Raw genomic sequence first — 14672 nt, 5'->3', positions numbered from 1 at the left:
TAACCTAGTCTATTCTGATTGGATGAATAAAAAGTACAGCAATAATTAAGATTTTAAAAAATACAAAGGTTTACTTTTGCAAACACTTTTCTCAAATTTTTCACTTTAATAATCATTTGCTGTTTATAATTATTAAAATAAAATATACATACTGTATGTCTTTAACTGACCAAAAAGCAGCATCAAGATTTATTTCATGTAAATTCTGTTGTAGCTGTTTGTGGAAAATCTACAGTATGGCGGTGAGAAATAGCTAAATATTATGCATTAGTTCATTATTTAAAAGTCATCTGTTGCTGCATCTTATTTAAAAAATACTGTCATTATTGTAGGTTACAATGAAGAGTGTAGCAGAAGCAGTACTGTTAGCTATTTCTGGTACAGAAAAACATTGAATACAACGTCAAGCATAAATGAGAATGGAGGATTACAGTGGTGGATGGTGATGTCCCTTGTCGCAGCTTGGGGAGCTGTATATCTGTGCACTATAAGAGGAATTCAATCTACAGGAAAGGTACGTTAAACATGAAAGACATCTCATACAGAGGTGATTGTTGTTTTATATTATAGCTAAGCCAGGGCCGAAACTAGGATTTCTGTCACACGGGGCAAGGTAGTCATTTGACACCCCCCCCCCCCCCCCCCCCCCGCAAAAAAAAAAAAAAATATTTTACAATAAATGAATAAAAATAATAAAATAAAAAATAAATAAATAAATGAATAAAAATATTATATATATATATATATATATATATATATATCTCTCTTTCAGAACTTTTTAACCTGAAAAACTGCCTTTTCTAACATAAATTTCATATCCAGGAAAAAGTGTCCCCATTTTACACATTGCGGCAGGAAAAAGTGTCCCCATTTTACACATTGCGGCAGGAAAAAGTGTCCCCATTTTACACATTGCGACAGGCACGTGTCCCCATTTTACACAGTACGCTGGCAAGTGTCCCCATTTTACACATTGCGGCAGGCACAGGTCCCCATTTTACGCAGTACGCAGGCACAGGTCCCCATTTTACACAGTACGCTGGCAAGTGTCCCCATTTTACACAGTACGCTGGCACAGGTCCCCATTTTACACAGTACGCTGGCACAGGTCCCCATTTTACACAGTACGCTGGCACAGGTCCCCATTTTACACATTACGCTGGCACAGGTCCCCATTTTACACAGTACGCAGGCACAGGTCCCCATTTTACACAGTACGCTGGCACAGTACGCAGGCACAGGTCCCCATTTTACACAGTACGCTGGCACAGGTCCCCATTTTACACAGTACGCTGGCACAGGTCCCCATTTTACACAGTACGCAGGCACAGGTCCCCATTTTACACAGTACGCTGGCACAGGTCCCCATTTTACACAGTACGCTGGCACAGGTCCCCATTTTACACAGTACGCTGGCACAGGTCCCCATTTTACACAGTACGCTGGCACAGGTCCCCATTTTAAACAGTACGCTGGCACAGGTCCCCATTTTAAACAGTACGCTGGCACAGGTCCCCATTTTACACATTACGCTGGCACAGGTCCCCATTTTACACAGTACGCAGGCACAGGTCCCCATTTTACACAGTACGCTGGCACAGGTCCCCATTTTACACAGTACGCTGGCACAGGTCCCCATTTTACACAGTACGCTGGCACAGGTCCCCATTTTACACAGTACGCAGGCACAGGTCCCCATTTTACACAGTATGCTGGCACAGGTCCCCATTTTACACATTACGCTGGCACAGGTCCCCATTTTACACAGTACGCAGGCACAGGTCCCCATTTTACACAGTACGCTGGCACAGGTCCCCATTTTACACAGTACGCTGGCACAGGTCCCCATTTTACACAGTACGCTGGCACAGGTCCCCATTTTACACAGTATGCTGGCACAGGTCCCCATTTTACACAGTACGCTGGCACAGGTCCCCATTTTACACAGTACGCTGGCACAGGTCCCCATTTTACACAGTACGCAGGCACAGGTCCCCATTTTACACAGTACGCAGGCACAGGTCCCCATTTTAAACATTACGGCAGGTGGTGGGGAGAGGGAGGGAGAGAGAGAGAGAGAGAGGAAGGGAGAGGGGCTGACTTACATTTGAAGCGGTTCTCGCCGCTCTTCAGCCGCCTCTCCCTCCTCGTCTGCGCGGCTCCGGGCTCCCCCTTCAGTTCTCCCTCCTCCGGCGGGGTTTCGTTGAATGACGCGTTTGCGCCGTGACGTCACGACGCAATCGCGTCATTCCGCGCAACGCCGCCCCCTGAGCTGGGCACTCGGGAGAAGGGGGTTTAAAAGTGCCGCGGCGGTGTTTGGGGGTCTCGGCGCCCCCTCCAATCCGGCGCCCAGGTCACCTGCCCCCCTAGCCCCCCCCTAGTTTCGGCCCTGGCTAAGCATAGTTAATAAATACCATTTACTGGAGGTTCGCTCACATAGATGCAGGGTCGGTTCTAGACTTTGTGGTGCCCAGGGGGCTAAAGTTTCCTTTGGCTCCCTCCCCCCATGTTCAAAATAGAGACAGTGGGCAAAAATATAGGGGCCTGGCTTCACAGGGAAGGGGCGGTGCCACAGAATAGTACCAATTCACATCATACCGCACAGTAGTTTCTGTTAGTCACATTACACCACACAGTAGTACCCATTATACACAGCCATGTTAGAGTCCCTTACACAAATTACACCACAGTAGAGACCCTTTTATAGACGTTACGCCAGGTAGTGCACCTATTTTACATATTACGCCAGGTAGAGCCCCTTATGCACATTACACCTTATACACGTTACGCTTCTATGGCCGTGACTTCATTGTTGCGGATCAAGTGCACTCCCCAATCTAACCCCCTGCAATTCTCACTCCCCCATCTCCAGAGGAGTTACGTGGGTGGGACGAGCACGGCACATGCTCTGGGCTCCATGGCAAATCCGGTAGTGGAGGGAACCACCAGGGGGACTGCAGTCTTGTGCACAATAGTCAGAAAGGTGGGGCTCGCCTCAATAAATTGAATTCATCCTGATTATTTTCAATGAACTGCTTGTATGACCTCATGATGGTATTCATTAATGATGATACATTTAAGTGTAAGTGTAATACTTGTTTAGTTTGCAGTATGAAATACATTTAAATTTGCCCAACACCCTCCAGGGCTAGATTAAGGGCTGCATGGGACTGGGATTGAAAACGATCAAGGGCTTTTGTGAGAAGGGGAGGAGTGCTGTGTGGGTGTGGCCAGTGCCATATACACCTCCTTATTCTATTAGTCCCAATTTCTCTAACGTCCTAAGTGGATGCTGGGGACTCCGTAAGGACCATGGGGAATAGCGGCTCCGCAGGAGACTGGGCACAAAGTAAAAAGCTTTAGGACTACCTGGTGTGCACTGGCTCCTCCCCCTATGACCCTCCTCCAAGCCTCAGTTAAGATTTTGTGCCCGAACGAGAAGGGTGCAATCTAGGTGGCTCTCCTGAGCTGCTTAGAGAAAAAGTTTAAAGTAGGTTTTTTACTTTCAGTGAGACCTGCTGGCAACAGGCTCGCTGCATCGAGGGACTAAGAGGAGAAGAAGCGAACTCACCTGCGTGCAGAGTGGATTGGGCTTCTTAGGCTACTGGACATTAGCTCCAGAGGGACGATCACAGGCCCAGCCATGGATGGGTCCCGGAGCCGCGCCGCCGTCCCCCTTACAGAGCCAGAAGACTGAAGAGTCCGGAAAATCGGCGGCAGAAGACGTCATGTCTTCATTAAGGTAGCGCACAGCACCGCAGCTGTGCGCCATTGCTCTCAGCACACTTCACACTCCGGTCACTGAGGGTGCAGGGCGCTGGGGGGGGGCGCCCTGAGACGCAATAGAAATACCTTTTTTTGGCTAAAAATACATCACATATAGCTCCTGGGCTATATGGATGTATTTAACCCCTGCCTAAATTACAATAAAAAAGCGGGAGAAAGGCCGCCAAAAAGGGGGCGGAGCCTATCTCCTCAGCACACTGGCGCCATTTTTTCCTCACAGCTCCGTGGGAGGAAGGCTCCCTGACTCTCCCCTGCAGTCCTGCACTACAGAAACAGGGTAAAACAAGAGAGGGGGGGCATAAAATTGGCATATAAAGATATACAGCAACTATATTAGGGAAAAACACTTATATAAGGTTATCCCTATATATATATAGCGCTTTGGTGTGTGCTGGCAAACTCACCCTCTGTCTCCCCAAAGGGCTAGTGGGGTCCTGTCCTCTATCAGAGCATTCCCTGTGTGTGTGCGGTGTGTCGGTACGTTGTGTCGACATGTATGAGGAGGAAAATGGTGTGGAGGCGGAGCAATTGCCTGTGTTAGTGATGTCACCCTCTAGGGAGTCGACACCTGACTGGATGATCTTATGGAAAGAATTACGTGATAGTGTCAGCACTTTACAAAAGTCTGTTGACGACATGAGACAGCCGGATAATCAGTTAATACAGGCGTCTCAAACACCGTCAGGGGCTCAAAAGCGCCCGTTACATCAGGTCGATACAGACACAGACACGGACACTGACTCCAGTGTCGACGGTGAAGAAACAAACGTATTTTCCAGTAGGGCTACACGTTACATGATCACGGCAATGAAGGAGGTTTTGAACATTTCTGATACTACAAGTACCACAAAAAAGGGTATTATGTGGGGTGTGAAAAAACTACCCGTAGTTTTTCCTGAATCAGATGAATTAAATGAGGTGTGTGATGAAGCGTGGGTTTCCCCCGTTAAAAAAAACTGCTAATTTCTAAAAAATTATTGTCATTATACCCTTTCCCGCCAGAGGTTAGGGCGCGCTGGGAAACACCCCCTAGGGTGGATAAGGCGCTCACACGCTTATCAAAACAAGTGGCGTTACCGTCTCCTGATACGGCCGCCCTCAAGGAACCAGCTGATAGGAAGCTGGAAAATGTCCTAAAAAGTATATACACACATACTGGTATTATACTGCGACCAGCAATCGCCTCAGCCTGGATGTGCAGTGCTGGGGTGGCTTGGTCGGATTCCCTGACTGAAAATATTGATACCCTGGACAGGGACAATATATTATTGACTATAGAGCGTTTAAAAGATGCGTTTCTATATATGCGAGATGCACAGAGGGATATTTGCACTCTGGCATCAAGAGTAAGTGCGATGTCCATTTCTGCCAGAAGAGGATTATGGACGCGACAGTGGTCAGGGGATGCGGATTCCAAACGGCATATGGAAGTATTGCCGCATAAAGGGGAGGAGTTATTTGGGGTCGGTCTATCGGACTTGGTGACCACGGCAACGGCCGGGAAATCCACCTTTCTACCCCAAGTCACCTCGCAGCAGAAAAAGATACCGTCTTTTCAGGCTCAGTCCTTTCGTCCCCATAAGGGCAAGCGGGCAAAAGGCCACTCATATCTGCCCCGGGGCAGAGGAAGGGGAAAAAGACTGCAGCAGACAGCCTCTTCCCACGAACAGAAGCCCTCCCCCGCTTCTGCCAAGTCCTCAGCATGACGCTGGGGCCTTACAAGCGGACTCAGGCACGGTGGGGGCCCGTCTCAAGAATTTCAGCGCGCAGTGGGCTCACTCGCAAGTGGACCCCTGGATCCTGCAGGTAGTATCTCAGGGGTACAAATTGGAATTCGAGACGTCTCCCCCTCGCCGGTTCCTGAAGTCTGCTTTACCAACGTCTCCCCCCGACCGGGAGGCGATATTGGAAGCCATTCACAAGCTGTATTCCCGGCAGGTGATAATCAAGGTACCCCTCCTACAACAGGGAAAGGGGAATTATTCCACGCTGTTTGTGGTACCGAAGCCGGACGGCTCGGTGAGACCCATTTTAAATCTGAAATCCTTGAACACTTACATAAGAAGGTTCAAGTTCAAGATGGAGTCACTCAGAGCAGTGATAGCGAACCTGGAAGAAGGGGACTATATGGTGTCTCTGGACATCAAGGATGCTTACCTCCATGTCCCAATTTGCCCTTCTCACCAAGGGTACCTCAGGTTTGTGGTACAGAACTGTCATTATCAGTTTCAGACGCTGCCGTTTGGATTGTCCACGGCACCCCGGGTCTTTACCAAGGTAATGGCCGAAATGATGATTCTTCTTCGAAGAAAAGGCGTCTTAATTATCCCTTACTTGGACGATCTCCTGATAAGGGCAAGGTCCAGAGAACAGTTAGAGGTCGGAGTAGCACTATCTCAAATAGTACTACGACAGCACGGTTGGATTCTAAATATTCCAAAATCGCAGCTGATTCCGACGACACGTCTACTGTTCCTAGGGATGATTCTGGACACAGTACAGAAAAAAGTGTTTCTCCCGGAGGAGAAAGCCAGGGAGTTATCCGACCTAGTCAGGAACCTCCTAAGACCAGGCCAGGTGTCAGTGCATCAATGCACAAAGGTCCTGGGAAAGATGGTGGCTTCTTACGAAGCGATTCCATTCGGCAGATTCCACGCAAGAACTTTTCAGTGGGATCTGCTGGACAAATGGTCCGGATCGCATCTTCAAATGCATCAGCGGATAACCCTGTCTCCAAGGACAAGGGTGTCTCTCCTGTGGTGTTTACAGAGTGCTCATCTCCTAGAGGGCCGCAGATTCGGCATTCAGGATTGGGTCCTGGTGACCACAGATGCCAGCCTGAGAGGCTGGGGAGCAGTCACACAGGGAAGAAATTTCCAGGGCTTGTGGTCAAGCATGGAAACGTCACTTCACATAAATATCCTGGAACTAAGGGCCATTTACAATGCCCTAAGTCAGGCAAGGCCTCTGCTTCAGGGTCAGTCGGTGTTGATCCAGTCGGACAACATCACGGCAGTCGCCCATGTAAACAGACAGGGCGGCACAAGAAGCAGGAGGGCAATGACGGAAGTTGCAAGGATTCTTCGCTGGGCGGAAAATCATGTGATAGCACTGTCAGCAGTGTTCATTCCGGGAGTGGACAACTGGGAAGCAGACTTCCTCAGCAGACACGATCTCCACCCGGGGGAGTGGGGACTTCACCCAGAAGTCTTCCACATGATTGTGAACCGTTGGGAAAAACCAAAGGTGGACATGATGGCGTCCCGCCTCAACAAAAAACTGGACAGATATTGCGCCAGGTCAAGGTACCCTCAGGCAATAGCTGTGGACGCTCTGGTAACACCGTGGGTGTACCAGTCAGTGTATGTGTTCCCTCCTCTTCCTCTCATACCAAAAGTACTGAGAATCATAAGAAGGAGAGGAGTAAAGACTATACTCGTGGCTCCGGATTGGCCAAGAAGGACTTGGTACCCGGAAATTCAAGAGATGCTCACGGAAGACCCGTGGCCTCTACCTCTAAGAAAGGACCTGCTCCAGCAGGGACCATGTCTGTTCCAAGACTTACCGCGGCTGCGTTTGACGGCATGGCGGTTGAACGCCGGATCCTGAAGGAAAAAGGCATTCCGGATGAAGTCATCCCTACCCTGATCAAAGCCAGGAAGGATGTAACCATACAACATTATCACCGTATTTGGCGTAAATATGTTGCGTGGTGCGAGGCCAGGAAGGCCCCTACAGAGGAATTTCAACTGGGTCGTTTCCTGCATTTCCTGCAAACAGGACTGTCTATGGGCCTCAAATTAGGGTCCATTAAGGTTCAAATTTCGGCCCTGTCAATATTCTTCCAAAAAGAACTGGCTTCTGTTCCTGAAGTTCAGATGTTTGTCAAGGGAGTACTGCATATACAGCCTCCTTTTGTGCCTCCAGTGGCACCTTGGGATCTCAATGTAGTTTTGGGATTCCTAAAATCACATTGGTTTGAACCACTCACCACTGTGGACTTAAAATATCTCACATGGAAAGTGGTAATGCTGTTAGCCCTGGCTTCAGCCAGGCGTGTCTCAGAATTGGCGGCTTTATCCTATAAAAGCCCTTACCTAATTTTTCATACGGATAGGGCAGAATTGAGGACTCGTCCTCAATTTCTCCCTAAGGTGGTTTCAGCGTTTCACCTGAACCAGCCTATTGTGGTGCCTGCGGCTACTAGGGACTTGGAGGATTCCAAGTTGCTAGACGTAGTCAGGGCCCTGAAAATATATGTTTCCAGGACGGCTGGAGTCAGAAAATCTGACTCGCTGTTTATCCTGTATGCACCCAACAAGCTGGGTGCTCCTGCTTCTAAGCAGACGATTGCTCGTTGGATTTGTAGTACAATTCAGCTTGCACATTCTGTGGCAGGCCTGCCACAGCCAAAATCTGTAAAAGCCCATTCCACACGGAAAGTGGGCTCATCTTGGGCGGCTGCCCGAGGGGTCTCGGCTTTACAACTTTGCCGAGCAGCTACTTGGTCAGGGGCAAACACGTTTGCTAAATTCTACAAATTTGATACCCTGGCTGAGGAGGACCTGGAGTTCTCTCATTCGGTGCTGCAGAGTCATCCGCACTCTCCCGCCCGTTTGGGAGCTTTGGTATAATCCCCATGGTCCTTACGGAGTCCCCAGCATCCACTTAGGACGTTAGAGAAAATAAGAATTTACTTACCGATAATTCTATTTCTCATAGTCCGTAGTGGATGCTGGGCGCCCATCCCAAGTGCGGATTGTCTGCAATACTTGTACATAGTTATTGTTACAGAAATCGGGTTATTATTGTTGTGAGCCATCTTTTCAGAGGCTCCTTTGTTATCATGCTGTTAACTGGGTTCAGATCACAAGTTGTACGGTGTGATTGGTGTGGCTGGTTTGAGTCTTACCCGGGATTCAAAATCCTTCCTTATTGTGTACGCTCGTCCGGGCACAGTATCCTAACTGAGGCTTGGAGGAGGGTCATAGGGGGAGGAGCCAGTACACACCAGGTAGTCCTAAAGCTTTTTACTTTGTGCCCAGTCTCCTGCGGAGCCGCTATTCCCCATGGTCCTTACGGAGTCCCCAGCATCCACTACGGACTATGAGAAATAGAATTATCGGTAAGTAAATTCTTATTTTCTCGCAAAATATTTAAAAGAAGAAAAATTGCATAATTTTGATAGAGAAATCGAAACACAATTTGCATACTTGATTTATGGTTGACTGTGTGGCCATCTGGGTGACTGATCATCATGCTGTCAAGATTATGGGCCTATTTCTATGCAGAGGCCCTGGGCTGCAGTCCCATTCTCCCCATTGTTAATCTGGGCCTGGTACCCACTACACGTAGGATGTACAACTAACACCTATTAAAAAAGTGGTTTATGCTACTTGTGGGCTGATGTTAAAGACATGACTGTAAGTGGTGCAAACTCAATGAAAAAGATATACATTCAGCCCCAATGTTCCTATAGGTTTCTATAAATGCTTTTATTTATTTGAAGACTAGAGGAAAGTTAGAGGTAGATTTACTGTCCACAGGAAATCGTCGTTTTCTTCCGAGCTACTGTTCAAGTTGCAGCAGCTTTTGGCTGAAGATGACAAGTGGGGGAACTCCTTTATGGTGGAGAGTTGGGTGTTGTTGGCGATTATCCCCTAGAGGACAACAGTTTTAAATGTGCTTTTTTCATTGTATGGAATGGAAGTTGCTCAATCAATTTATAAGTCCTTATTTCAACAATCTGTGCCAAACCCTGTATAACTGGCAGTACTTTTTTAAATTGACTACATATAGCTGCAGGAGAGGTATACCCCTTTTCCATTAGCTCCTTAAAACACGGGTAAATGCGCGGGGGCGCGCATTTACCCTTGTTTTTCCCTAGTGGAAAAGTGTCCCCCTGCAAATTCCCGGATCAAGTGATCTGGGAATCCTACCCGGGTAGCTTGCCGGGTTGAACACATGTTCAACTCGGTAAGCTGTCTAGTGTGAACGGGAGCCGTGTCGAGGTGACACGGCTCCCGTTCACAGTGTATGAGAGGGCGGCACTGGGAGATCAGTGATCTCCCAGCGCCGCCCCTGCCGCGTCACTAGCAGCGTCACCAACCCGGCAATATACCGGGTTGTGAGCTCTGTGTGAAAGGGGGCTGTAGCACAGGTCGCAGCCATGTCAGGCGACACGGCTGCGACCCATGCTACACAGTGGAAAAGGGGTATTAAAAAGCCACAAGCTATATAATAATAATAATTATCATCATCATCATCATCATCATCATCATCATCATCATCATTATTTTAATCTCCTGTCCACCTCTGTGGCTATAAATAGATTGAAACATTTTAAACAAGCACATACTGTACTATAGATTTAACATGTTTTGGTGGGAACTTTTTTTAATCAAAGCTAGAACAGACTGAAGAACTCATGTAGAGATGGTGTATGCACATTGCACACTAAAGTCTTATGCTTCCATCCATGATCAGATTTAGGGCCTAATTCAGATCTCATCGTGGGCTGCGTTTTTTGTTGTCCTGTGATCAGATAGTCGCCGCCTACAGGGGGAGTGTATTTTTGCCATGGAAGTGTGCGATTGCATGTGTAGCTGAGCTGCAAAAATCCATTTTGTGCAGTCTGTGCGCAAACCAGGACTTAAACTGGGCATACACTATACAATTATCTGGCAGATAATCTGTGGTTGGATTGAAAACCTGGTAATGGATGAGAGCAACTGACAACCGACCATTTGCTACCAAACACTGGAAAATGGACAAAAACTACTTTATACAAATTGGTTAAATCACGGACAGGTTTTGTCCATTTTCCAGTGCTTGGCAGCAAATGGTCGATAGTCAGTTGTTCTCATCCATTACCAGATTTTCATCCCAACCACAGATTATCTGACAGATAATTCTATAGTGTATGCCTAGTTTAACTCCTCCTGAGGACGGGCTGATCGGGCCGGAGCTGACGTCAGACACCGTCCCTGAAAATGCTTGGGAACGCCTGCATTTTTCTGGACACTCCCAGTAAACGCTTAGTTGCCACCCACAAATGGCCTCTTTCTGTCAATCACCTTGTGAACGCCCATGCGACTGGATTTTTCGCACCATCTCATCGCTAACTGCCGATGCCAGTTGTTGTCCGACGTGCGTGCAGATTGCGGTGCATACGCATGCGTTGTTATGATCTGATCGTCCACTGTGCGAAAACGCACAGCAGCAATCAGATCTGAATTACCCCCTTAGCTTCCTCCTTACACTTCAAGATGGAGAACACAGGCGCACATCTTTTGCAGGTGCTTGATCTCTGGTGCAAATATGCACTGCTGATGATGACAATTAGAACCCACTATTTATTGGCTGAGAATGTCTTGATCACTCTTACTGTACCATTCTGTTAGCAGCTATGGATGTGATATGTGATATGCCAGTGTGATAACCATGGGGGTAATTCAGACCTGATCTCTGGGCAGCAATTTTTGTAGCCCTGTGATCAGATAGCCGCCACCCACTGGGGGAATGTATTTTAGCTGTGCAAGTGTGTGAACGCATGTGTAGCAGAGCTGCACAAACTGATTTTGTCTAGTCTCTGCGCAGCCCAGGACTTACTTAGCCACTGCAATCACTTCAGCCTGTCCAGGACCGGAATTGACGTCAGACACCCTCGCCTCCAACGCTTGTACAGGCCTGCGTTTTTCCAGACACTCCCTGAAAACAGTCAGTTGCCACCCACAAATGACCTCTTCTTGTCAGTCACCTTGTGATCACTCGTGCAATCGCTTTTTTTGCTCCATCCCGTCGCTATGCATTGATCCCCGTTGTTGCGGTCCATCATGCCTGCGCATTGCGGTGCATACGCATGTGCAGTTCGGACCTGATTGCAGGCTGTGAGAAAACTTAGTAGCCACATTTAGCAACCACCAGCATCTGTACTGTAATACTTGGATGAGCACAACATAACCACTTACCTCAGGAATTGAATGCAGCCCATATTATATTAATTATTAGTGTGGCTGCTGTACTCTACAGTATTTGTATAATTAGTAAAAAAGAAGATAATTTCATTTTAAAAGACAGCAGATGTTTGTTTTTATTTGAACTTAATTAGTACTTTTATTCTGTATTTGGGCATGTATTTATTTGTATTTTACATGGTAAAATCCCAACTGTAAGTATAGCGGGCGGGTTATTGCTAGGCTGCGTGCAGAAATACTGCACATCAATCTTTTTTCTATTTTACCATTTCTTACATATATTTTTATTTTATAGGTAGTTTACATTACTGCTACTTTTCCTTACATTATTCTATCTATATTCCTCATTCATGGGTTCACATTGCCTGGTGCCATTGATGGACTGCTATATCTATTTACTCCAGATGTAAGTTTCTAATTTGTAAACATTTTTAAAGCAATACTGTATATTTGTTTCTTTTTTCACTTGTTAAGCATTTAATTCAATTGATTTATTTCAGGATAGGAAGGACCACATTTAGGGGTATATTTATTAAATTATATGTGCAGCATGTCCCCAAGATGTAACAAGGAGGGACCACAGCAGAAATTGGATATTTGTTGTGCTTGCTCAATTTCTGACCACAGCTGCAGTCCCCACAGGTTTCCATGGGTGATGCCATGCCACCATATTTACCACGCTGCGGAATGCGAAGATGGCGTTAGCCTTTATTAGATTCTTCATGAGAGGGGGCAAAGCTGAAGGGAATAAGAGGGTAAAGCAGGAATTAATGTGATTACAATGTGATCACATTACTTTCCCCTGATATTGGGAGGGGCTCCTATATGAACCCTTGTCACAGTGACTCAGAAATGATGCATCCTGGCAAATAAGGGATCCTTATTGCCCTAAACTGCATCAATAAGGAATCCTTATTATGAGGGTCTTTAGTGTTAAGAGTAAATCCATGAAGAAGGCGTAGACTAAAATATGCAGATAGATTAGAGATGGAAAGGGGCTTAACTCAAAAGCTGACATTGTGTGTTAAGGACAAAAAATAGTATTTGGTTTGTCCAGGTGCTAATTTGCATGTTTTACAGGCTGATGCATAGTTAAACATATCGTAAGTCTTCTGCAAAATGGCATACTTTAAGTTTTGACAGCATTTTGCTATTAATGCATCCTGACCAATGTGAGATGTATGAAACCTTGGAGACAGATAAAATGGAGAGAGATAAAGTACCAACCAATCAGTTTCTAGTTGCCATTTTACAGGCTACTTTTGTAAAAAAAAAGCCAGTTAGAAGCTGATTTTTTGGTACTTTATCTATCATCAAGGTTTGATATTTCTTCCCCAAAGTGAGCTCAACTGACTGACTGTGTTGTCAACTGTCACTGCTATTTTACAGTCTCTGTTCCTACTGTAATTTGGTAATTTCCTTTATGGTAACAGCTGCCACGAACACAATGAAAAATTCTCCTTGTTCTGGCTCAAGCAGTGAGCATGATACTAAAGTAAAACACCAGACCATGTGCTGCACGAGATGGCTACTAACCACAAGCATAACTGTGCAACCAAAAAATAAGTCTCTTCCAGAACCAAACATTTAATATTCCTATTTGTTCCTATTTCTTTTTTTTAAGAATGGAATGCTTATTAGCAATGCAAGTAAATAAATTCAATATTTTCTTATTTGATCAATTCAAAAAACAGCATTGTTTTTTGTACTGTAGTTGGCAATTTTGAAATCTCCCCGAGTATGGCTGGATGCAGCTACCCAGATATTCTTTTCACTTGCATTGGGTTTTGGAGGATTAATAGCATTTTCTAGTTACAACCCAGAGAGGTAAGCAACTACCTATACTCATTGTACTCTATGTGATATGAACCTTCATGCCTAACATTTTCCACCATACATACTGTATGCATTTCAACATATAATCTTGTAATACACAAAAACAGTAAATTGATCAGATCAATTTATTTATCCATTACAGATGCTTGCAAGGGAGGGGCTAATCTTCACAAGAGAAAACACACAGAATCCCACAGCACACTATAATGGGGATCCGGTCTGAAGATCGACACTGTGTAGGTCGACAATGTTTAGGTCGACCACTATAGGTCGACAGTCACTAGGTCGACAGGGTTGGAAGGTCGATAGGGTTTCTAGGTCGACATGTGCTAGGTTGACAGGTCAAAAGGTCGACATGAGTTTTTCTATTTTTTTCTTTTTTTTTAACTTTTACATACTTAACGATCCACGTGGACTACGATTGGAACAGTAATCTGTCGCAAGGCACCTTAACCAAAGCATTGCAAGCGAAGTGAGCCATGCGAGGGGACACGGTGCACTAATTGGGATTCCCGTTTACTCTATGAAGAAAATGACCCCCCAAAAAAACCAACAACCTCATGTCGACCTTTTGACCTGTCGACCTAGAAACCCTGTCGACCTTTCAACCCTGTTGACCTAGTGACTGTCGACCTATAGTGGTCGACCTAAACATTGTCGACCTAGACAGTGTCGATCTAATGATCCACACCCCTATAATGGATCAGCAAATGAGATTTACATTCTATATAATAGTAGAAATGCAGATATCTCAAATACACCAGCAACTTCATGGTGTATCTGATATGGTAGTCCTAACACTATGTGATAGTAGCACCCACATTGAGTGTTTGCAGTCCAAAATATTCAAGAATAAAATGTTTTTTTAGGGCTGAAAATGTACAGTACACTTCTATTTCTCAATCTGTAGTTGCAGAGCTATAGGCTCCGATAAGAGCTCATCACGCTGTGCATGCACCAGTACTGACTGCAAGCATGTACGGTTGATTCAAAGTTTGGTTGCACTACAATTACACATTTTCACAAATGAAAAGAATGGAATGGGTTGCCATTGGGCATTCTCATATAGGTAAA

At 45.9% G+C, this 14672-nt stretch overlaps 1 protein-coding gene across 1 annotated transcript in view; it reads left to right on the top strand.

Moving 5' to 3' along the window:
* Nucleotides 1–14672, top strand: part of LOC134929602 (sodium-dependent neutral amino acid transporter B(0)AT3-like) — a 484872-nt gene that overhangs the window by 173036 nt on the left and 297164 nt on the right. The window contains exons 4-6 of the mRNA XM_063925189.1: nucleotides 333–514; nucleotides 12058–12168; nucleotides 13477–13589. Of these exons, the coding sequence (XP_063781259.1) occupies nucleotides 333–514; nucleotides 12058–12168; nucleotides 13477–13589 (406 nt within the window). The remainder of the gene's footprint in view (nucleotides 1–332; nucleotides 515–12057; nucleotides 12169–13476; nucleotides 13590–14672) is intronic.

Source organism: Pseudophryne corroboree, chromosome 5 (genome assembly GCF_028390025.1).
Source record: "Pseudophryne corroboree isolate aPseCor3 chromosome 5, aPseCor3.hap2, whole genome shotgun sequence".
NCBI lineage: Eukaryota > Metazoa > Chordata > Amphibia > Anura > Myobatrachidae > Pseudophryne > Pseudophryne corroboree.
Note: the sequence above shows the minus strand (reverse complement) of the source record. Positions and strands in the feature narration are given on the sequence as shown.